This window comes from Scyliorhinus torazame, chromosome 1 (genome assembly GCF_047496885.1).
Source record: "Scyliorhinus torazame isolate Kashiwa2021f chromosome 1, sScyTor2.1, whole genome shotgun sequence".
Lineage (NCBI taxonomy): Eukaryota > Metazoa > Chordata > Chondrichthyes > Carcharhiniformes > Scyliorhinidae > Scyliorhinus > Scyliorhinus torazame.
The window spans coordinates 52,049,767-52,074,157 of NC_092707.1; the positions used below are offsets into that span (position 1 = coordinate 52,049,767).

Sequence of the window (24,391 nt, forward strand, 5' to 3'; positions counted from 1 at the left end):
GACGACGGTACCTTCCGTCCTGGCACCGACAACAGACCATGAGGCGGTTCTTCGGGACATGCAACTGCAGCGTGATCGCCAGAAAGGTCGGTACGACACACGAGCGACGGACCTGCCCCCCCTGTCCTCCGGAGACAAAGTACGCGTCCATCAACCGTATGGTGGCTGGTCAGCACCGGCCGAAGTCCTCCGACAAGTGGCTCCCCGCTCGTTCCTGGTTCGCATGCCGGATGGTTCCGTGCGTCGCCGCAATCGGCGCGCCCTTCGCCGACTTCCACGTTCACAGCCACACAACACGCCAGATCCTCAACAGGCTTCCGAGGATGACTTTGTGGAGCTGCCGCACATCACGCCCTTTCCATCGCCACCCATGGCCATGCCTGCACAGCAGCCGGTGGTTCTTGATCCACCCTTAAGGCGGTCAACCCGAATTCGTCGCAAACCCATTAGAATGGACTTATAATACAGTTCATATGTTTAATAAGTTGGACAATTTTACATGATAACCTGTTGTTGTTTATCGTTCCAGATGTCGTCTGACTGGACAACTGTTCAAAATTTTTTTTCTTCTTCTCTCGTTCGCATTTCTGTTATGTTATGGTACAACTGGATTCATGTGACGCACTCGACATCGCCCCATGTACATAGTTCCGTCATAGACACATGCTGCACACGACACACACACACTCTTAGATGCACTCACGTCACGATCATATTTATTACCACGTAGGCACATATCTTTGTAAAAAGGGGGGATGTCATGATATTCAAACACACACATCATGATGGACACACTAACAGGCAAATCAGAGTACACAACACCACAACCAATCACAGACAAGAACACCAACCACATAAAAAGCACGAGCACGACACCTGGAGGTCAGTAGGTCTGGGGAGAAGGAAGCATGAAAGAGCTGTTGAAACACCACAAGCAGGGAGCCCCCCACGTGCAGAGTGCAAAGACCAAGTTGTAAATAGTGAGTTTAAATAAACAAGCGTTGTACCATATGCAACTGTGTTGGCTCTTCTGTGTGTTAGAACACCCAACACCACAGCGGTCCCAGCACAGACCTCTGAGGCACACCACTAGTCACCGGCTGCCATCCTGAAAAAGACCCCTTTATCCCCACTCTCTGCCTTCTGCCACTCAGCCAATCCTCTATCCATGCCATGATCTTACCCTGAACACCATGAGCTCTTAACTAATTTAACAGTCTCCTATGCAGCACCTTGTCAAAACCAATTGTAAAGAAAATCATAGTGAGATCATCAGCTGTGCCATTAAATTGTAAATGCTTATTTACATTTTAAATTAGTCTCAAAGCACATTAACAGAGCCACAAATGTGTCCAAGTCGTACATTATTCACCAAGGTTCCTTAAACAGCACCTTCCAAACCCATGACCACTACCAACTGGAAGGCAGTAGACATATGTGAAAACCACCATCTGGAAGTCCCCCTCCAAGTCACTTACCATCCATCGCTGGGTCAAAATCCTAGAACTCCATCACTACCAGCACAATGATGCACCTACACCACAGGGACTGCAGCGGTTCAAGAAGGCAGCTCATCACCACCTTTCAAAGGCAATTATGGATGGGCAACAAATGCTGGCCTAGGCAGCGATGCCCACATCCCGTAAATTAATGAACAAAAAGTGTATATAGATCTGCCATCCTTACCTGATCTGGCCTATATGTGACTCCAGACACATAGCAATGTGGTTGATTCTTAAATTCCCTCTGAAATGGCCGAGCAAACCATTGGCAATTAGGGATGGGCAACAAATAGTGGCCCAGCTAGCGATGCCAGTATTCCGTGAAAGAATTAAAATAGCACAGACATCCTTCAATGTTTTTCCCCTGAGTAAGTCCTTCCATAATGCACGTGGGCTCCACAGTGATAGAGGGGAAGCACCATATCCTCCTTACAATTTGACTTTGTCACTTCCTACTCACCTTGCAGACTGCATCGAAAGAAAATGAGGCTGAACCCCATGAGGTGGCAGCCCTGCGGTTTCTGGAGTCAGATACCACAGAAGGGCAGAGGATGAGAATGTAGGAATTATTTCCACTGCTTAGGGTTTGTATAAGGTTTCCCTTTCCTGTCTTCTATTCCTATTCCCCCACTTGTTTCCTGAAATCAAAGTATATACTGAAGTGCTGTACCGTGCCTCTCATTCTGCTGAAAGCTGTTTGTGAGGGGTTGTCGTAAGGACAGCACTGTGAAAGGTATTGTTCTTCTCTGGCTCTCGGTGTGCAAGAGGCAGAATCAGCTGCACTGAACAAGCGCAAACCTGTAACACCATTAACTCTAATCCTCCGGAATGTCAGCTCAGGTCCCTCCACCCATAAGGACTTCATCCCTAAGGAACAGAAGGACACATTGGAGTATGCAAAACCGGTTGTGCACAACTCCAGCATGAGTACCATGTTTCTGCAGTACACAGGGCCCGCTCACAGTCACCCTAGCTGATGATGCCAGGGGTCTGGAACTTAGCTGATGTTTTCTCAGCGTCAATGCTTGTTGCAGTCATTGGTAACTTTGCAAAGCAACCGTCAGTATATGAGAGCAATTGTGGAAGAGCCCATACTTACATCTGAGCTTTGTTGCTGGATGTAGGTGTGTCAACCCTTCCAGTACAATTGGATAACACTACACTCTTGGAACCCACAAGAAACAAAGTTGGACCCTTTTCGCCACATGGCATTAAGAATTGGGGAACGTTAAGGTGCAAAAATGAAATTGGGATGAAATAAAATAAAAAGAGGAATTGATAAGGCCAGCTGTCTGAAAGGGATTTTGATAAGTAAATTAGTATACCAATCAGAAAAGCAAGAGTTTACCGATGTGACTCGGGGAAACAATGGGATATAGAAGAAGTAACTTCAAAGTGGAGAGATAAAGGAATTGGCACTTGTTTGCAAAAATGTCGGATCCACAGTATGGGTAACATCGAAGGGAAAGAACAGCGGGCGGGATTCTCCGACCACCCGCCGGGTCAGAGAATCGCCGGGGGACGCCGTGAATCCTGCCCCCGCAGGCGGCCGAATTCTCCGGCGCCGGGGATTTGGCAGGGGTGGGAATCGTGTCTTGCCAGTCGGGGGCAATTGGCAGCGGCCTCCCGGCGATTCTCTGGCCCGCGATGGGCCGAGTGGCCGCCCGTTTACAGCCGGTCCCGCCGGCGTAAATTACAACAGGTACTTACCGGCGGGACCTGGCTCCGCAGGCAGCCTCCGGGGTCCTCGGGGGGGGGTGCGGGGGGATCGGCCCCGGGGGGTGCCCCCATGGTGGCCTGGCCCGCGATTGGGGCCCACCGATCCGCGGGCGGGCCTGTGCCGTGGGGGCACTCTATTCCTCCGCGCCAGCCGCTGTAACAGTCCACCATGGCTGGAGCGGAGATGAACCCCTCTGCGCATGCACTGAGATGACGCCAGCTCCCGCACATGCGCCAACTCGCGCCGGCTGGCGGAGGCCCTTCGCCATCGGTTGGCGTGGCGCCAAGCCCCTTCTGCGCCAGCCAGCACGATGCAAACCACTCTGACGCCAGCCTAGCACCTAACATTGCGGAGGATTCCGCACCTTAGGGGCGGCCCAATGCCGGAGTGGTTCACGCCACTCCTTTGCACCGGTTCGTGGAGAATCCCGCCCAGTATATCCATAGCACAATAGCTGGAGAAATGGTCACAGTAGAAGCAGCTACTATCACAGCCACATCCAGCTGCAGAAAACAGTCTCCCCTGAAAACAAGTTATTGCTAAAAGGGCAGTCGGTTAAAATCCAAAACTCGAACTGAGAAGATTATACCTTCGCTGAAACTGAAGACAGTGGCTGGAATTCTCCCACAATTGGCGGGACGGCCAACGCCGGCGCCAAGAGCAGTGCGAACCATTCCGGCGTTAGGCCGCCCGGAAGTTGCAGAATCGTCCGCACTTCGGGGGGCTAGGCCAGCGCCGGTGGGGTTGGCACCATGCCAACCGGCGCCGAAGGGCCACCGTGGGCCGGCGCGGGTTGGTGCATGCGCAGAACCGCCGGCGTGTTTCCCGCACATGCGCAGGGGGTTTCTTCTCCGCGATGGCCATGGCGGAGCCTTACAGAGGCCGGCGCGGAGGGAAAGAGTGCCCCCACAGCACAAACCCGCTCACAGATCGGTGGGCCCCGATCGCGGGCCAGGCCACCGTAGGGGCTCCCCCGGGGCCGGATATCCCTGCACCCCCCCTGAAGACTCCACTAGCTGCCCTCCAAGCTAGGTCCCGCCAGGATGGACCACGTCCATTTCACGGCAGCAGGACTGGCCGAAAACGGGCGGCCCCTGAGCCCATCGGGGCCTGGAGAATTGCTGGGGGGGGGGCCGCTATCAACGGTCCCTGACCAGGGCGGCTTGATCCCCACCCCCACCCGAAAGCCGGCGCCGACAAATTTGGCAGCTGGTTTCGGAGCGGCGGGGCGGGATATGAGGTAGACAACGTTGGCCGAGTCGCACGAGTTGAGTCAGTACTCAACACCGACAACTGCCAATCTCCAGACGCAATTCTGCAACTCATCCGCTTCATTCTGGATCACAACGTCTTCACCTTCGACAACAAGTTTTTCATCCAGACGCACGGAACAGCCATGGGGACCAAATTCGCACCCCAATACGCCAACATCTTCATGCACAAGTTTGAACAGGACCTACTCTCCGCACAGGACCTTCAACCGATGTTATACACCAGATACATCGATGACATTTTTTTCTTTTGGACCCACGGCGAAGAATCACTGAAACGACTACACGATGACATTAATAAGTTCCATCCAACCATCAAACTCACCATGGACTACTCTCCAAAATCAGTTGCATTCTTGGACACACTCGTCTCCATCAAGGACGGTCACCTCAGCACTTCGCTTTACCGCAAACCCACGGATAACCTCATGATGCTCCACTTCTCCAGCTTCCACCCTAAACACATTAAAGAAGCCATCCCCTATGGACAAGCGCTCCGTATACACAGGATCTGCTCAGACGAGGAGGAGCGTAACAGACATCTACAGACGTTGAAAGATGCCCTCGTACGAACGGGATATGGCACTCGACTCATCGATCGACAGTTCCAACGCGCCACAGCGAAAAACCGGACCGACCTCCTCAGAAGACAAACATGGGACACAACCGACAGAATACCCTTCGTCGTCCAGTACTTCCCCGGAGCGGAGAAACTACATCATCTTCTTCACAGCCTTCAACACGTCATTGATGACGATGAACATCTTGCCAAGGTCATCCCCACACCCCCACTACTTGCCTTCAAACAACCGCGCAACCTCAAACGAACCATTGTTTGCAGCAAACTACCCAGTCTTCAGAACAGTGACCACGACACCACACAACCCTGTCATGGCAATCTCTGCAAGACGTGCCAGATCATCGACATGGATACCACTATTACACGTGAGAACACCACCCACCAGGTACGCGGTACATACTCGTGCGACTCGGCCAACGTTGTCTACCTCATACGCTGCAGGAAAGGATGTCCCGAAGCGTGGCACATTGGCGAGACCATGCAGACGCTGCGACAACGAATGAACGGACATCGCGCAACAATCACCAGGCAGGAATGTTCCCTTCCAGTCGGGGAACACTTCAGCAGTCAAGGGCATTCAGCCTCTGATCTCCGGGTAAGCGTTCTCCAAGGCGGCCTTCAGGACCCGCGACAACGCAGAATCGCCGAGCAGAAACTTATAGCCAAGTTCCGCACACATGAGTGCGGCCTCAACCGGGACCTGGGATTCATGTCACATTACATTCATCCCCCACCATCTGGCCTGCGAAATCCTACCAACTGTCCTGGCTTGAGACAATTCACACCTCTTTAACCTGGGGTTACCCCATCTCTGGATCTGTAAAGATTTAATCACCTGCTAATGCTCGCAATCCTAGCATTGTTTGGCATCTTTGAATTTGTCTCTATATGTGTTTCTGGAACAGACCTCTTCATTCACCTGAGGAAGGAGCAGCGCTCCGAAAGCTAGTGACATCGAAACAAACCTGTTGGACTTTAACCTGGTGTTGTAAGACTTCGTACTTTATAAAACTCATAAATAGTATGTAAATGATTGATAATTTACTAAACTGAACCTGACAATTTATGATCCATGGACTTTACTACAAAATACATGGTGCAGTGGACCTTTCAATTCTTTTCTGTAAATTGTGGAGACCTGTATTTTACAACATACTTTAATTATTTGTATGCTGAAATAATTGTGCAACCCTTCCATTATTTTATACTCTATTTTCATTATGATTTTCTATAACTACAATCTGAATTATCATTACTTGCTCTATTTGTTTCATCGTCACAATTCGGCAACTGTCCCCATGATAATTTTTCAATAAGCCGAATATTAGAAATACTCCAGTGACATTGGCACCTGAGCCTTAAGGACCGTCACAGCATTTCCCATGAATGCTTATCCGGCTGCAATAGAGTTCCTGGTTCCAAAATGCCATTGGCTCTCTCCTCCATTTTGGAGAGGTTTGGGATTTGTATGGCGAAGGCTGTTGCCTGGGGTCACAACAATCTCGCCACTGATATTAGATGCACTGTCACAGATTTGCTGGGCATGGTTAGATAGTGCCTGATAGCAGGTGTGGGTGTAATGCACATAACTGATGGTGCTGCCTCTCAAATTGTCACCATCTCTGTAATCTTCCACTGCCATACTCCATTAAGTATACCTATTCCTGAGAGGACTGGGGGACACATGTGAAGCTGGAGGAGTTGCAGAGCTGAGCCATTGCAGAACCCAATTCATTCCCCGTTCCTTCACCTTCATCGCATCTATTCCGATGATGCCACTTTCCAAACTGGGGCACCTGACATGTCTTCCTTCTTTCTTAATCGTGGTTTCCCACCCACTGTGGTTGGCAGGGCTCTCGACCGTGTCCAACTATCTCCCGCGCCTTTGATCTCACCCCTTCCCCTCCCTTTCAGAAGCAGAACCCCTTGTCCTCACTTTTTACACCGCCAACCTCTGCTTTCAAAGAATCATCCTCCACCAGTTCCACCAACTCCAGCATGATGCCACCACCAAACTCATCTTCCCCTCACTCCACCTGGCAGCATTCCGCAGTGACCGTACCCTCCGGGATGCCCTAGTCCATTCTTCTATTACCCCCAACACCACACCCTCTCCCCACGGCACCTTCCCGTGTAATCGCAGAAGGTGCAACACCTGTCCTTTACCTCTACCCTGCTCACCATCCAAGGGCCCAAACATTCTTTTCAGGTGAGGCAGCGCTTCACGTGTGCCTCCATCAATCTGGTCTGTTGCATTCGCTGCTCCCAGTGGGGTCTACTCCACATTTGAGAGGCTAAGGACCCAGATTTTCCTGTCACTTGCCATTTCAACTCACCGTCCTGCTCTCACGTCCACATGTCCGTCTTTGGCCTGCTGCAATGTTGCAGTGAAGCCCAGCACAAACTGGAGGAACAGCACCTCATCTTCCGAATAGGTACGTTATAGCATTTCAGACTTAACATTGAGTTCCACAACTTCAGACTGTTAACTCTCTCCTCCACCTTCACACCATTTTTATTTCTATAAATTTATTTTAATTACTTCCATTCATCCGCTTTTCCCTCACCATTATCTCCCCTCCCCCTACCCCATGCCAATAGGACCATCTGTTCCCTGTTCCAAGTTGTCCTTTGACATGCTGCTTACCTCTGTTCAGCCATTAACACATTCTGATCTTTTAATATGCCACTATCAGCACCCTTCTTAGTCATTACCTCTACCATTTCCATTCCCTTTGTCTTTTTATCCACGACATCTTTGTCAATCTCCACCTATCTCTTGCCCTCTATCCAGCCCCATTGCTCCAAGTGCCCCTCCCCCAACACAGCAGTATAAATCTCCTCCGATTTCCACTTCTCTCTAGCTTTGACAAAGAGCCAAACTTGACATGTTAGTCCCTTCTCTCTCCACAGATGCTGTCAGACCTGCTGAGATTGTCCAGCATTTTCTGTTTCATACAACCCTGTATTGACTGTCACCGGCGGGTTGCACCTTGGTGGAATGCCACCACTTGTAATGCACCGAGTGGTTGTGTATTGGAACATGTCGGGTACATGGGATTCCTCAATACCACCATAGAATTTCTGGTACTTGCAAGGTTCCCCATGGGGTAACGGATACTCACAGTACCAAGCAAGGCACTGGACATCCATTTGACCTCTTTATGAACTGCAAATTGACTCTTGTCACTGCTGGCCCTTGGGATAGCCAATGAAGAACCCGAGGTATAAAGGTCCAGGGCTGAAGAGAATCCATCAGGGACTGGCAGCTTGACTGCAAGATAGGTTGCAACCTTAGTCAATGCAGATGACGCTCCTTGGACAAATCAAAAATAGTGGATTACTCTCTGCATATGTGGATTGGAGGACAAAAGCAGGTGGACACAGTCCTCTCCTGGTACCAACACACCTGCCTGGCACACACTGGTCCCTTCCCCTTCTACCAAATAATACACAGCAAGGCAAAACCTCAAAAAAGGGCTGTGTCAAAACCCATCACCAAAATCATTTACTATAACAGAAATAAAATGCAGTAAAATGACCTGTAGAAAAAGGTCAGAATAGAAAAATACTTACATTATTCACTCGCTACTTTCTATTCAAAGACACAACCTTATTGCCCCGTGTGCTTAACATGGATGGCCAATGTTATTAATATCTTCAGATATTTTAAAATTAAATATCGCCTCTTTGCACCAGGAGCTCCTGTCAATCCTCGGCTGTAGAAGTACTTGGTGCACATTGCAGCCAGATATTCAGCATCATCATTCTTCATCCAAACTTCTGATTAGCCAAGAGTTTACCATGTGTGTTAATGGGATCTTAATGCAACAAACTCTACACTAATGACGAACAAATCACACCATTGCTTCAATAATTCAACTTCCTTCTCCAGCTATGATGAATTTGGTTCCAATTTTGTTAATAGATTATAAAGTCAAACCAACTCTAAAATATTAAATGCATTAATTTTTCATAACATCGTTGAAGAGGAAATGTCAGCTTTATTTGACTCTTAAAGAACTTTAACACTTCACTGAGGAAAGGAGATGGATTTTACAGGCACCAGCAGTGGGGAGAGCACATGAATCAGGTCAGGTAGCTAACCATCACCTTCCAGCCCACACACAATCTCACCTCCATATAATGCCAATTTTGGTGCCTGCCCACCATATCCAAATACATAATTAAGGATTGTTTAGTTTGTTAACACTCCTACTCATTTGAACAATACGCTGCCCACACCATAACATGGCTGGCATGGGCAGATGAGCGGGAGTGACAGGCCGTTTTTAAAGGCCTAGATAGAAAATTACGGAAAGGAAGGAGGGGGAAGTGCAGAACATGCAGGGGTGGCCTGCGTGCATCAGGGGCACTGCCCCCAAGGTGTCACACATACCGCCTTCCGCACCACCTATCCAACACCTCAACCCCCTCTACCTCCCCCATGCTCTGAGATCCCTCACGGCCCTTAATGCAGCCATAATCTTGCTCAGGACTTCTTTCTACAGTCCTAGCAGCATAAGACCATAAAACTATCGGACATAAAAGCAGAATTGGGCCATTTGTGAACCTGCTCTGGACCATTCCCAAGGTCAGCACCCACTACTCAGCTTTGGCACTGCTGGGACTGATGGAGTTCCCGAGGGTGGGACTTCCTCCTGTGTGAGGGGCAGAAGTCCCAATCTCCTGCAGAGGGAGCCGGCTGACTTTACTTCAGGGTAGGCGGCAAGTAGTTCACCACCCCCCACCTCCCCCCCCCACCTCCCCCCGCCCTTCCCTTGCCGCCCACCAGGCCAAGGTGTTAGCTCTGATAGCTTCTGATGAAGGATCACTGATCTGAAATGTTAACTCTGTTTTGTTCTCTACAGATGCTGCCAGGCCTGTCTCCAGCATTTTATGTTTTTATTTCAGATATCCAGATGTCGGTACTATTTTGCTTTTGTAAGGTGTTAGCTCCTTTTTGTTGCCACTGGGCCATCTGGGTTGCCTTTCTTTGTCATATTGTTCTTCTAAAGGTGCCATTCTGGGAGCAGAAAAATTGCACTATTCTTGCACAAACTCAATACACCTCAGTATCTTCCTGTAATTTCTCCTCTCGCTGCTTGTATTCCCTACTCCCAGACCTCTCTCACTTTTCTACTTCTAAGGGCAGCACTGTGGCACAAGTGATTAGCACTGTGGCTTCACAGCGCCAGGATCCCAGGTTCGATTCCCTGTTGGGTCACTGTCTGTGCGGAGTCTGCACATTCTCCCCGTGTCTGCGTTTCCTCCCCCAGTCCAAAGGATTTTGTAAAATGAGGTATCTTTATTGTTTCTCGAACTCTTTTTCTCTGCTGCCCTCTCCCACACGTTTCTTTTGTCTTATGTACTGGATAAGATCTACAGGCAGCAAATTCTCTCCTGTGTTGTTTCTTCGTTTTTAGCTGTTAAATTAATTGCCAGACATGCTAGCTCAAGCTTCCCACGCATCCTGCCTGCATTACTGAAGTGCAATCTTATTGTAATTAAGGTTTGAAAACATCTCCCCCTACTTACTAATGAGAATTGGCAATATAATCACGGACAAACGACACAATGCAAACAGGAAAAATAAAGTGGAATGTACAGGCTTTGGTTTGGGGCTGGATTAAATATATATATTAATTGCCTTTTTCCAAGGTCATAAAAAGCATTTCAATTACATCCTTTCAGACAATATCCTGTACAGTTTTTATTAACTTTTTCCTCTTGGATCCTAAAATTAACAGGCTTATGAAAAATTCCAAACACATTTTGATGGTTACACCACTCCTTCCCAACAATATAACGAAGGAACATCAGCATCAGAACCTGGTCGCTTTAACTCAAATTCGCAAAAGGATTCTTACCTCTTAAATGAGCCGCAATGTGTTCCTTATTCAGAGAGATCTTTCCAATGACATCATCGTACCTGAAAAGTTTACACAGGAAACATCTCAGTAGAAATTGACGTTTATAAATATGTATCCCAATTCCGTTCCTGAGCTCCAGGCAGCCTATGCTCACCACCAGAAATTAGAAAATTAGCCTTAATGTTTTTGCACAAGAAATTCTACTGCATATTAGCTATGCATCGGTGTTACTCTGTGTGGGAGTGGCATTACACAAGAGTGACATAATAACCTCAGGTAACTCAGAGCAATGAACTATCCAGGATTGTAATTAGAATTGGGCAGCACGGTAGCACAGTTGCTTCACAGCTCCAGGGTCCCAGGTTCGATTCCCGGCTTGGGTCACGATCTGAGCGGAGTCTGCACGTTCTCTTCGTGTCTGCATGGGTTTCCTCCGGGTGCTCTGGTTTCCTCCCACAGTCCAAAGATGTGTAGGTTAGGTGGATTGGCCATGCTAAATCACCCTTTGTGTCCAAAAATGGTTAAGTGGAGTTATGGGGATAGGGTGGAGGTGTGGGGATAGGGTGAAAGGTATGGGCTTAGGTAGGGTGCTCTTTCCAAGCGCCGGTGCAGACTTGATGAGTCGAATAGTCTTCTTCTGCACTGTAAATTCTATGATCTATGAATTGATGTTTCAGCTGGTAGCTTTGGGTTCAAGTAGTAGTTATTTTTCTTTTCCATTCCGCCCATTTATGCTTCCTGTCTGGATAATTATTCAGGTCCAAAAAGGATATCCTGAACTGAATGTGATTTCTTACAAAAATATTCACTGAGGGTCCTGCAAGTTAATCAATCTATTGTCAGGTACTAAGTGACTGACCCTCTCTCTGCATGTGGGGAGTTTAAACTGCGATCCAAACGTGATGGGAAATGTTGAGAATGATCGTAGGTAACTAGGGCAGATGTTTGCATGACCCAGATGCCACCTGCCATGCTTGCTTGCTTGTCCCATGGAGGGCTCCTGATCTGGGGTAGGTTGGCAGGGGACACATTTTCTGCAGGAAAGCCTTGTGGGTCCAAAGCAGCTCCTTGTCATCATCCAATACAACAAACTATTTTTCAAATGACCCTTTCAGGCCTCTTTTTGCCCCTATTGTCTTTCGCACTGGGTTGCTTCACACTTTCCACCAGCGCCGAGTTGCCCCGAAACCTGAATATAATGGACCCTTGAGGTTCTAAAAGGGATTGTCTGACTGGAATTAAAGCTGATTTTCTCATTTTATTCTTCTGGAGGGGAGCATAATCTGCCTGGGGCTCATGAACTGAAAGTGACATTGATCATGTAGACCACGGGTGGGAATGAATCCCTTTCTCGCAAGAACAGGAACTCTCACCGTGTGGGCAGCCTGCCGGAATCACTGCCAGTAAATGTTGAGCTTGAGTAAGAGAAGTGTTGAAGTGGAAAGGGGGAAGTAAATGAGTGTGAGAAGGGGAAAGGGAAGGAAAGAGGATGGAAGCCATAAATAGTGCTTTACAAAAGGGGAATAGCAGAGTGAAAGCCAAGAGCATTGTCTAAGCATGAAGGAGCAGCATGAAATGAAAATCGCTTATTGCCACAAGTAGGCTTCAAATGAAGTTACTGAGAAAAGCCCCTAGTCACCACATTCCGGCGCCTGTTCAGGGAGGCTGATACAGGAATTGAACCGTGCTGGTGGCCTGCCTTGGTCTGCTTTCAAAGCCAGCGATTTAGCCCTGTGCTAAACAGCCCCTAAACATCAACCAAGTGTTAGAGAAAGAACAGAGCACTTGCTCAAGCAGGGTGGGAGCAGCTCCTTGAACTGGTTGGAAAAGTGGAAGAGTTCCAAGCTTAAAGGGGAGGAGATACATAGATACATAGTTACATAGGGGATAGGAGCAGGAGGAGGCCTTTTGGCCCTTCGAGCCCGCTCTGCCTTTCATCACGATCATGGCTGATCATCCGACTCACTAGCCTAATCCTGCTTTCTCCGCATTTGATCCTATTCTCCCCATGGAGGGGAGTTGCTTTCAAGAATTTGTTTGGGGGGGCTGAGAAGATGACGGTTAACTTTAACCGAGAGAAAATGACTGCGCGTGAACTGGCAGATTTGGAAAGAAAGAAAAAACTAAGAAGCTGCGTTTATCACAACCGCAAGTCATCTCAAAAGATACTTCAGCCAATGAGATACCTCTGAAGTGTTGTCACTGCTGTAATCAGGTAATCAGCCTTTGTAGCTATTGTTCTAATTTGTTCAAGATAATAATATTCTTTATTGTCACAAGTCGGCTTACATTAACACTGCAATGAAGTTACTGTGAAAATCCCCTAGTCGCCACATTCCGGTGCCTGTTCGTGAACACAGAGGGAGAATTCAGAATATCAGATTCACCTAACAGCACATCTTTTGGAACTTGTGGGCTTGTGGGAGGAAACCGGAGCACCCGAAGGAAACCCACGCAGACTAGGGGAGAACGTGCAGACTCCACACAGACAGTGACCCAAGTGGAAATCGATCCTGGGACTCTGGCGCTTTGAAGCAACAGTGCTACCCACTGTGCTACCAAGTACCGATCAGCCCCTATGATTGGAGCTAGTGGGGAATAGGTCAAGACCTTATCAGAACTTATCAGACTAGATGGTATACTGCTAAGTAAAAAGGAGTTATAACTATTTACATCAGAGCAAAATTAATGGTAGAAAATACAGCACAGTGCAAATGCACTTGTACTGGTGCTAATCGCATTTGGATATTATCCTAAAGTCAAAGCTCCAGTTATTATTATTAACTCAAAATCTGACACTGATTCAGCTTCATTACATTAGGATAGGATAGACCGTCAACCTTTTAATGCGCCATGCTCATACTCAATTCACATTTACAAAGACTTAAAGCAAAGTTGAGCTAATACATATCACCTACTCAAATGTCACTCCAATCATCTCCTCTGTGACTCTCACACACTTAGCCTGTTCACACTGATGGGTGAGTTACCATTGAGTGTTATTATTAAACATTTTTTGGAGGCACAATGCACAGTTAGTGACATCTGGTTGTGGGAGGAAACCGGAGCACCCGAAGGAAACCCACGCAGACTAGGGGAGAACGTGCAGACTCCGCACAGACAGTGACCCAAGTGGGTCTGGTTTAGCACAGGGCTAAATCGCTGGCTTTGAAAGCAGACCAAGGCAGGCCAGCAGCACGGTTCAATTCCCGTACCAGCCTCCCCGAACAGGCGCCGGAATGTGGCGACTAGGGGCTTTTCACAGTAACTTCATTTGAAGCCTAATTGTGACAATAAGCGATTTTCATTTTCATTTTCATTTCATGTGGGGATCAATTTAGCTCAGTTGGCTGGCCAGCTGGTTCATGATGCAGAGCGAAGCCAACAGCATAGATTTAATTCCCGTACAGGCTGAGGTTATTCATGAAGGCCCCAACCTCTCACCCTTGCCCCTCGCCTGAGGTGTGGTGATCCTCAGGTTAAATTACCACCAGTCAGCTCTCCCCCTCAAAGGGGAAAGCAGCCTATGGTCACCAGGGACTATGGCGACTTTACTTTACTTTTAGCGACATCTACAGTGAAAAAGAAAATAGTCGCCAAGACGATCAAATTCTAAAGACCTGCAGTCAGGAGGAGCTGATTTGTTCAATTCCTAATAATGAAAACCCTTTCAGCTCTGAAGTTTCATCATCTTCAGCGGCAGCAGATCAAGAGAGCCAGTGCAGACATGATGGACCAAATGGCCTCTCTCTGCACTGTAACAATTATTCTTTGATATACAATCTAAAGTTTGTTTCACACACATGTAGCTGTTTATATGAAATAATTGTCTTTTCCTGTGCAATTCTTACCATCGATGCAATGACCTCTAGGGAATGTACTCTGCACAATGTGAAGCTTTTCACGAGTTTTAGCCTTTGGATTGGATTGGATTGGATTGTTTATTGTCACGTGTACCGAGGTACAGTGAAAAGTATTTTGCTGCGAGCAGCTCAACAGATCATTAAGTACATGGGAAGAAAAGGGAAGAAAAGAAAATACATAATAGGGCAACACAAGGTCTACAATGTAACTACATAAGCAGTGGCATCGGATGAAGCATACAGGGTGTAGTGTTAATGAAGTCAGTCCATAAGAGGGTCATTTAGGAGTCTGGTAACAGCGGGGAAGAAGCTGTTTTTTGAGTCTGTTCGTGCGTGTTCGCAGACTTCTGTGTCTCCTGCCCGATGGAAGAAGTTGGAAGAGTGAGTAAGCCGGGTGGGAGGGGTCTTTGATTATGCTGCCCGCTTTCCCCAGGCAGCGGAAGGTGTCAATGGAGTCAATGGATGGGAGGCAGGTTTGTGTGGTGGACTGTGACTTTGGAGCCGATAAGTCACATGCTATGGGGTCAGAGTGAATTGTGTTGGTGCCCGGAAGGCAGGAGAACTGAGCTACAAGTAATCCAATACCAGAGCCAGCCAGGATACTTGGATGCTTGAGCTGGTGATTAGAGGATGAGATATCAGCAACAGAAAGCACCATTTGAAGTCACAAGAAGTTTAGGTCTGAACTTTCATAACGATGGGAGAGCTACTCTGTCATTATGAAAATGGCTGTGGAGACTCGGATCCAAAGTCTGTCCCCAAACACAGCATCTACCATTTTCGCGAGCAGATTTGGGGCAGGTTCCAAATTACATATCTGTAGTTCATGGAGACAGCTACCCATATGAAACAGCAGCTGTCTCCAGTAATATAGGATTTTGTCAGCTATGAGTGGGAAATACAATGTGTGCAGATTAGACCTTGTAGGAGCAGGCCTAAACCTTATAGGGTGGGTTGGGCAACAGGATATTCTTTTGGAGCAGTAAAATACTCTTTTGGATATGATCCCAGGACAGCTTTGGGAAGGTTGGGTGCCCGGTGGGAGTGTTAAAAGTAATCACGAATGCGTGTAAAAAGTGCATAAACTGATTGGTTCACTTGAACTGTCAAGCTCATCAGAACTGTCAAAAGGAAATACCAAGCTGTCAAGGCATTTAAAACGTCTGCCCTTTAGATATTTGAAAAAAGACAGTCTGCAATGTTTCATAAAAAGTGCATGCTGTTTATTCTGTCTGATGACATAAGCCTGAGGGACATCATTGCAGAATTAATGCTGCATGACTGATTTAACAATGTTTCATTATCAGTCAGTACCTCTCTGTTTACAGTTTGATTGACCACTCCAAGTGGCAACAGACCCTTTGAAATGGGTCTCAATTCTTGTTTTAATAAGGGATTAAATAAAGTAAAATGTAGTGAATTGTTTATTTAACTCAACAAGAGTGGTTTTTTTCGATTAGTTGACACTTAATAACTTTATTTTATTTCATCTCAGCATTTGTTGTGAGGTGTGCTGATGGTGGATACTGAGTGAGTTGGCGTGGTAGTTGTAAGGATAAAGGGTTGGGGGCATGGGCTGGCACAAAATTAGCATAGAAACTATAAAGGGCAATGGGGGTTGGGTGAAGAGGCATAGGTAGGTATGGAGGGTATGGGTGTCATGAGGGCATGTGAGGGGCATGAGATGGCATGGATTGGCATAGATGGAGCATGGGGAGTGTGTGGGAGGTGAAGATTTGCGGTTTTATGTTTTATTGTTCTTTTATTAAAAAAACTTTGACTGCCAGTGCACCCGGCAGTTGCCTCTGACACCTGACAGCCACCGCACTTGTTCCAGGGTCACCCAACACGGCTCCCATTTTCACCCGCTCCGTCTGGAACAAAAATTCATTGTTCCAGGGAACTTCCTGCCAAGTTGGGTTTGTGGAGCTGGGGAAATTTCAGATCTCAGTGTTCAAATGTAAAGTAGTTAATACAGAGGTTGTTTTGATGCTGTGATAGGGTGCAATATTTGACTAACCAGAAGCCCGCTTTATGGCTGTCCTGAATTTTATTTCCATTGACTTCAAGTTTCCATGTAAATGTAATATTTCCTCCTTGACATTGAATTCTCAGCCTCTAGAAATGAACGTCGAAAACTATGTTAACACACTCTTAATGATGTTTCAGCTAGTGTTGCAACACTAGCTAATTTCTTTGCCCCTACGGCCAATTTAGGTTCATACCTTCCAAGGAAAAGTGGAATCCTTATTCCTCCTATCAAAAAGGTTAGGTCGTGAGGGAGGTGGACTCGGATCATGGCAGTGTCAGGTCATGTTGGGGGAGTCGGGTCTGGGGTCAGATCAGGGAGTCACGTTGGGGTGGGTGGGAAATGCCATGAGAGTAGAGGAGAGGTCGGTGCTGTGGAGTTCAGGGGTGGGGAATACCATGGGAGGGTTGCTTAGTAGGAGGGGATGAGGGAGTCCCCTAGGGCAGTGGGGCGTATGGGGGCTATCCCAAGTGGAGACGTGTCTAGGTGTTTAAATAGTTATGTTGAAGTTAGAAGTTGTTTTATTTCTTCTAACTCTTTCAGCGTAACTATTAGCGTAACACTGACGGAACCATCTGAAATTCGCGATTGAAATCGCTTTGTCGGATGGTTCCCAGCATAGCACAATTATTTCATTATCCAGGGGAAGTTAGCGCTTTTGGACAATTGCCATGCAATCCCTTACCTGGGAACCTTTGAGAGGGATTCCCCAGCACATCTTTGGGGTACCTCCCAAATCCAATGCTGGGAAGTCAGGAAGTTAAGGGCCTTAGTTTCTGAGGGGACTTGAGAAGCTAGATGTTGAGAGGATAACCCTCATTGGGGTTCCAGAAGTATGTGGGGGGGGGGGTGCGCAGTTTAAAAATAAGTAGTCTCCCATTTAAGATGAAGGTGAGGAGGAATTTCCTCTCTCAGAGGGCTATTAGTCTTTGGAATTATATTCCACAGAGAATACTGGAAGCTGGGTCATTGAATATATTCAAAGCTGAGTTAAATAGGTTTTTGCTCAACAAGGGTTATGGGGGTCAGGAAGGAAATGGGCGTTAAGGCTAAAATCAGGTCAGCCACAACCTTATTGAATGACAGAGCAGGCTCGATGGGTTGAATGGCCTAGCCTGCACCTAATTCTTAGAATCTTATCTTATTCCTAACGTTTTGGCATCATGGGGAGGAGCCACTGGCAAAGATTCCAAAAGGCCGTATTGGGGCAGAGTCTGCAAAAATACCCACCCTGTCTACTTTCTCCGTTCTGCTTGCACACGGAAGATGATAATAGCACGTTCAACTGAAAGAGGAGCTTATCTCCACTATTCAACCGATCAAATTTCCTGACAGAACAATGTAATAGTAGGGTTTGCAGCCAAAGATAGCAATTCCAAGGGAAGGTTAGATGTGTGTAGAAACAACACAACTGAATAAGCGCTGTTTAGGACATGCTTTTAACAATGGAAATGGATATTGGGGGAAGGGGAGGATCCCTCCCGATATGAACTGGATCGGGCTCATCGGTCGTGGAGGCCTGTACCAAAGGCGAGTGAGCCGCCAAGGGCAGTGACTCTGTGCTTCCGTAGGTACAGGGTGAAGGAGAAGGTCCTGAGCTGGGCCGAGCAGAAGCGGGTGGTGCAGTGGGTTGGAGCTGGCATACGTGTATACCAGGACTTTACGGTGGAGCTGGCAAGGAGGCGGGCTGCCTTCAACCGGGTGAAGAGGGCACTGTACATTAGCAAGGTGCGGTGCAGCATTGTATATCCAGCGAAGCTGAGGGTGACTTACAAGCTCAGGGACTTTTATTTTGGAACGGCGGAAGCAGCGGAGGAGTTTGCGAAAGCAGAAGGACTGTGGCAGAACTGACAAATTGAGGAATGGCCATGTGCCAATGTAACCTCATGACTGTATTTTCTTCTATTTTGTATCACTGCGCGCGGGTGTAGAGATTAAAGGAGCCAATGTGGTATATATTTGGACAAGGGAAGGGACGGGACTTTCACTCGAAATGAGAGTTCTTTGGGGTGTAGGTGGATATGCGGGGTTTGTGTGCTAAAAGGGGATCTTTGGGCTTTCCTGGGGCCGGGCAAGTGGGAAAGGGACCCGGGCGGGGGGCCACCACGCTGGCCGGTTTAAGCCGGCCAGTGAATGGGAGTGAGGTGGGGGGAGGGGCTGCGGCCATCGGAGCCTGGCAGAACAGGGTCCGAGTGGTCTAGCCGGGGTGGAAAGTTGGGGGGAAGGAACCGAGGTTGGGGGAGGAGTTTTACAAGAGGCAGTGGACGGGAGGAGCTGGAGACCTGGGGTGGGGGGGGGGGGGGGGGGGAGCTGTGTAAGATTAAGGGTGACTACGGGTAATCCCTGATTCCTTTTTGTCATTTGTTTATGTAAACATGCGGGCTGATGTTTGGGGGTTGGTGGGTAGATGGGATCGTTGTTATTATGGGGACTGACATATCTTGCTGATTATTGTTTATTGTTGATGGATGTAATTGTGGGAGAAAATGTGAAAATGGAGGAGAATAAAAAAATTTTTTTAAAAACAATGGAAATGGCTGACATTGGTGTCAATATTTGGAATTAACACTTATTAGAATAAATTAACTACACTCAGTATTGATTTGCATTGGATTTTAATGCATAACCTTCAGATAATTACTATTTAATCTGTACAATTTGCCTGAAACAAACCATACCTAAGACTAAATAGCCAGATTCTACTCCTTTGAAAATATAAATATATATGATGTGTTTCTACTAATTGCAGAGGAAAAAAATTACATTTGCATAAATTCTTACTTTATTCAAACAGCCGTGGAATAAATTTTATTCTGCAAGGATCCAGAGCTGATAGAACTTACTTTTATCTTAAACGCGCCTTTCATAATCAAATGAATGCCAAACCCCGATAGTTTTTCACACACACAAACTACAATTCTTCTCCAAAAACAGACAATGCACTTTTCAACATGCTATTTAAGAGCCATTTCCTTCTGGATAACATTACACACTGGATAGCTCCACAAAGAGTCAGAACAGACTAGATGGTACAAATGGCCTCCTTCTATGCCTTAAATGAGTCTTCAACTCCTTGAGCAAGATCTTCAGGCTGTTCACACCGGCGGGGTTGCCCAATCTTGTCGGCAACGCACCCCCGCTACCTGTTTCCCGGTGGCGTGGGGTGGATTCAATGGGAAATCCCAATGACGGGCCGCTTCCCGCCACTGAGAAACACGTCGTGTCACCTTATGAAGAAACGTTGAACAGTTTGGGTCCAAACCCACTGGCATTGAGAAAAATGAGGGGTGATCTTATTGAAACAGAAAACATCCTGAGGGGACTTGATAGTGTGGACACCAGGAAGTTGTTACCTCCTGTGTGGAAGACTAGAATGGTGGGGAGGAAACAGTTTAATAAGAGATCTCCCTTTTAAGATGGAGGTGATGAAATGTTTTCCCCTCAGAAGATCATTAGTCTCACAGTGCCCCAGGGGGGACAGAATGTATTCGCCATTTTTGAAATTACTTCTTTGAAAAGGTGGGAAGGAAGGGGGGTCACATCAATCGGGGTACCCTGTTTGCATCGGTGACACCCCTTCCAAGATGTCAGCCACACCTTTGTTCCTCCCCAACTGTCCTCCAAAGCCCAGTCCCCCCCAACCACCTCCCTGTGCTCTCCAATCCCTCCCTGCCCTGAAAGCCCAGGACTTACCTGCTCCTGGGTCGCCATGGTGTTCTTCCCAAGGATCCTTTGTAGCCCCAACAGTGCCCACTACTGAATTGACTACCAAGGCTGCCAACCAATTAGAGAGTGGGATTTCCTGTCCAGTGAGGGGTGGAAGTCCGACCCTCAACCTGTTTAGCCCATCCCCATCAAGTTATTGCTGCAAGGCAGATTTTTTAACGATTTGTACTTTTGGAGCCGACTGGAGGCTTCAGAATAATAATAATAATAATCTTTATTACTGTCACAAGGCTTACATTAACACGACAATGAAGTTACTGTGAAAAGCCCCGAGTCGCCACATTCTGGCGCCTGTTCGGGTACACTGAGGGAGAATTCAGAATGTCCAATTCACCTAACAAGCACGTCTTTCGGGACTTGTGGGAGGAAACCGGCGCACCCGGAGGAAACCCACGCAGGCACGGGGAGAATGTGCAGACTCCACACAGACAGTGCCCCAAGTCAGGAATTGAACCCGGGTCCCTGGCGCTGTGAAGCAGCAGTGCTAACCACTGTGCTACCATATCGCCCATGAACGTGGACGCTACTTCATTCAACTTCTGCTTTAGGCCAATTAAGCCAGTGGATTGGGCATTTAAAATGGAGGCAGCCCAACACTGCAACTGAGACAGACGATTGATGCAATGCCTTGGCAAAAGGACTACAGATGAGGCGAAAGCCTTCAACTCGCAGTGAGAAGTTTCAAATGTTCTTTTCACTTTAGATTATAACCCATCTGATTCACTAATGTCCTTTGTGGAAAGAAATCTGCCATCCTTATTCCCCCGGTCCAGACCCACATAAATGTGGTTGACTCTTAACTGCCTTCCGAAATGGCCGACAAGCCACTCAGTTCAACCCTAATACAACAACCAACACCCCCCGCTCCCCTGACGTCAACCCCTCCTCACATCCCGCGGTCCCTTTTAACCCCTTTCTGACCTCTCAAAGCTCCTTAAAGAAATCAAACAATGATTTGCACCTCTGGGTGAACCCATCTGCCAACCCGCTCAAGACGATCTTCACATTCTCCAGCCTCAGGAATTCCGCCAGGTTGCTCACCCACACCCCCGCTTTCGGCGACTCCGAGTCCCACCACCCGAGCAAAATCCATCCCTGGGGTATCAGGGAAGCAAAGGCCAAAACATCGGCCTCTCTCACCCCTTGGACTCTCGGGTCTTCAGACGCCCTTAATATCGCCACCTCTGGATTCGGAACCACCTCCACCCCCAGAACCTTGGTCATCACGTCCGAGAACCCCTTCATCTTGGACATGCCCAGAACATGTGGACGTGATTCACGCCCCCCCCCCCCGGCGCACTGCCCACACCTATCCTCTACCCCTGCAAAAACCTACTCGTCTTCGCCACTGTCACATGAGCCCTCTGTACCACTTTGAACTGGATGAGACTTAACATCACATATGACGAGGATCCGTCCATCCTCCAAAAGGCCTCCGCCCACATCCCAGCCACCACCTCCCCTCCCAGCTCCTCCTCCCATTTCCTCTTAATGTCCCCCGCCAGGGCACCCCGTTACTCCATCAACTCCTTATAAACATCCGACACCTTCCCCTCCCCTATTTCATCCTCCGGCGGCACCTCATCCTGCAACCCCAGGGGCGGCAGCCCAGGAAAGGACAGCACCTCTCTCCTTACAAAATCCCGAACCTGCAGGTACCTAAGGCCATTTCCCCTGGGCAACTCATAAACTTCCTCAAGGTCCTCCAACTCTGCACATTTTCCCCCTATAAACAAATTGCCAAAGCGCACAATCCCTGCCTGCCACCACCCCCGAAACCTAGCGTCCAGCCCCACCGGTGCAAATCTACAGTTGTCTCAGATCGGTGCCCACACTGAGGCACCCTCCAGCCCTAGATGTTTCTGCCACTGCCCCCACACCCTTAGGGCCGACACCACCACTTGGCTCCACACTATGACCCATTGCCGTGCTAAATTAGTTTAAACTCCCCTCCCCAACAGCACTAGCAAACTTCCCCTGAAGGATGTTGGTCCCATTCCGATTCAGGTGCAACCTGTCCAACGTGCACAGGTTCCACCTTCCCCAGGAACGGACCCAGTGATTGAGGAAACCAAAGCCTTCCTACACGGGCCATCTCTTCAGCCACACATTGATCTGCTCTATCCTCCTATTCCTATACTCACTAGCACGTGGCACTGGGAATAATCCAGAGATTAAATCCTTTGAAGTTCTGCTTTTCAATCTGCCTCCTGATTTCCTAAATTCTTGTTGCAAGGCCTCATCCATCTTTCTACCTATGTCCTTGCTACCAATGTGAACCACGATCTTTGACTTCACCTTAAGTGGGTCGATGCAGACTTGATGGGCTGAATGGCCTCCTTCTGCACTGTATGTTCTATGTTTATACCTTACCCCTTCAGAATGCCCTGCAGCCTTTCCATGGCATTCTTGACCTTGGCACCAAAGAGGTAGCACACCATCCTGGAGTTACGTCTTCAGCCACAAAAACGCCTATCTGCGCTCCTCCGCTCTTACTCCTCCCCCCCTTGTGCAACTGAGCCACCCATAGTACCCTGAACATGTCTCTGGCTGCACTCCCCAGAGGAACCATCGTTCTCACCGCTTTCTAACACAGAAAAACAGTTCTTGAATGAAATGCACACTGGGCCTTTCCTGGCTACCTGCCTGCCTCACTCTTTTTGACTGGTGGTCGCCCATTCCCTCACGGACTGTACTTCCTTAAGCTGTGGGTTCACCACATCTAAAAAGATGCTATCCATGAACCTCTCTGCCTCCCGGATGCACCGTTCTGCCTCCAGCTGCGATTGAGCTCTGAAACCCGGCACTCATGCTGGTCAAACCGGTGGCATTTCCTGCGAATGTGGTCTCACAGATTGCGAGGAGCATCTCGGAATTCCCACATACTGCAGGCTGTGCAAAACATAGGACTGAGCTCCCCAGCCATATTCTTTGTAAAAAGGCTCTTAAGTTAAATTTATGCCAATTAGAAAATTATTTAAGGTACCTTTTTGTAATATGTTAGAACTCTTACCTTTCCATAATATAGCTTTACATTCGAGAAAAACAACTTACCCACTATTTACCAATCAGCTCTCTCACTTTTAGCCCCTACTCCTGCAGCAGAGCAAGGCCACTCTGAAGATTAAAAAATAAGAAAGCAAAAAAAGCACCTCCTTCCCCTCTCCACGGAATTCCCACTGCGCTCCAAATTCCCCAAATACACACATTCACTCTGGCTGTGACACACTCAGGATGTGCTTTCTCCCAACTGCCTGTGCAGGAACCTTACTGATGAGATTGTAGGGCATTGGCTGTGATCTTCCCAAACGCGACAAATGAAGAACTCCTAGAACCTAATTCAATGAAGTTGAACCAGTAAGGTGGACTGGGAAAGCAGGTAGCCCAACGGAAAGGCCTGCAGGGATGCCTGGCTGACAATCCCACCAGAGATGAGTGCCGCTGAGGTAGACAGGAAACAGCGAGGGAGCCTCAACATGGAGGAACCTCTCTGCAGGCAATCAGTGTGGAAGTGCTGTAGAAAACATGTTAGTTACTGAAGAAGCTCAAAAATCGTGTTTGCACATTCAGAATTAATCATAAAGTAAATTTGGGCCTTATACTCTGCTGCCTGGCACTAGGAGGCCACCTCCGAGCTGTCTCCAGCCTATCGACTCAAGGGAGCCTGTCCATCACTGGGAAGACACCAGCGGCCTCCTCACCCTCCAAACGAGCTCTTAATTGGACCAATTGGCTACCCACCACTGCCAGGTTGACCACACCTGCAGCAAAAGCACTTGGAGGCAGGATTAGGTTGAACCAAAGCTTTCAGACATTGCTCCAGTCCC

The 24,391-nt window shown here is 48.0% G+C and overlaps 1 protein-coding gene across 2 annotated transcripts in view; it reads right to left on the reverse strand.

The window, feature by feature from the left end:
- rasal1a (RAS protein activator like 1a (GAP1 like)) overlaps window positions 1-24,391 on the reverse strand; it is a 386,120-nt gene that overhangs the window by 339,951 nt on the left and 21,778 nt on the right. For both annotated transcript variants that reach the window (XM_072492394.1, XM_072492310.1), the window contains exon 4: window positions 10,944-11,005. In XM_072492394.1, coding sequence (XP_072348495.1) covers window positions 10,944-11,005 — 62 coding nt within the window. The remainder of the gene's footprint in view (window positions 1-10,943; window positions 11,006-24,391) is intronic.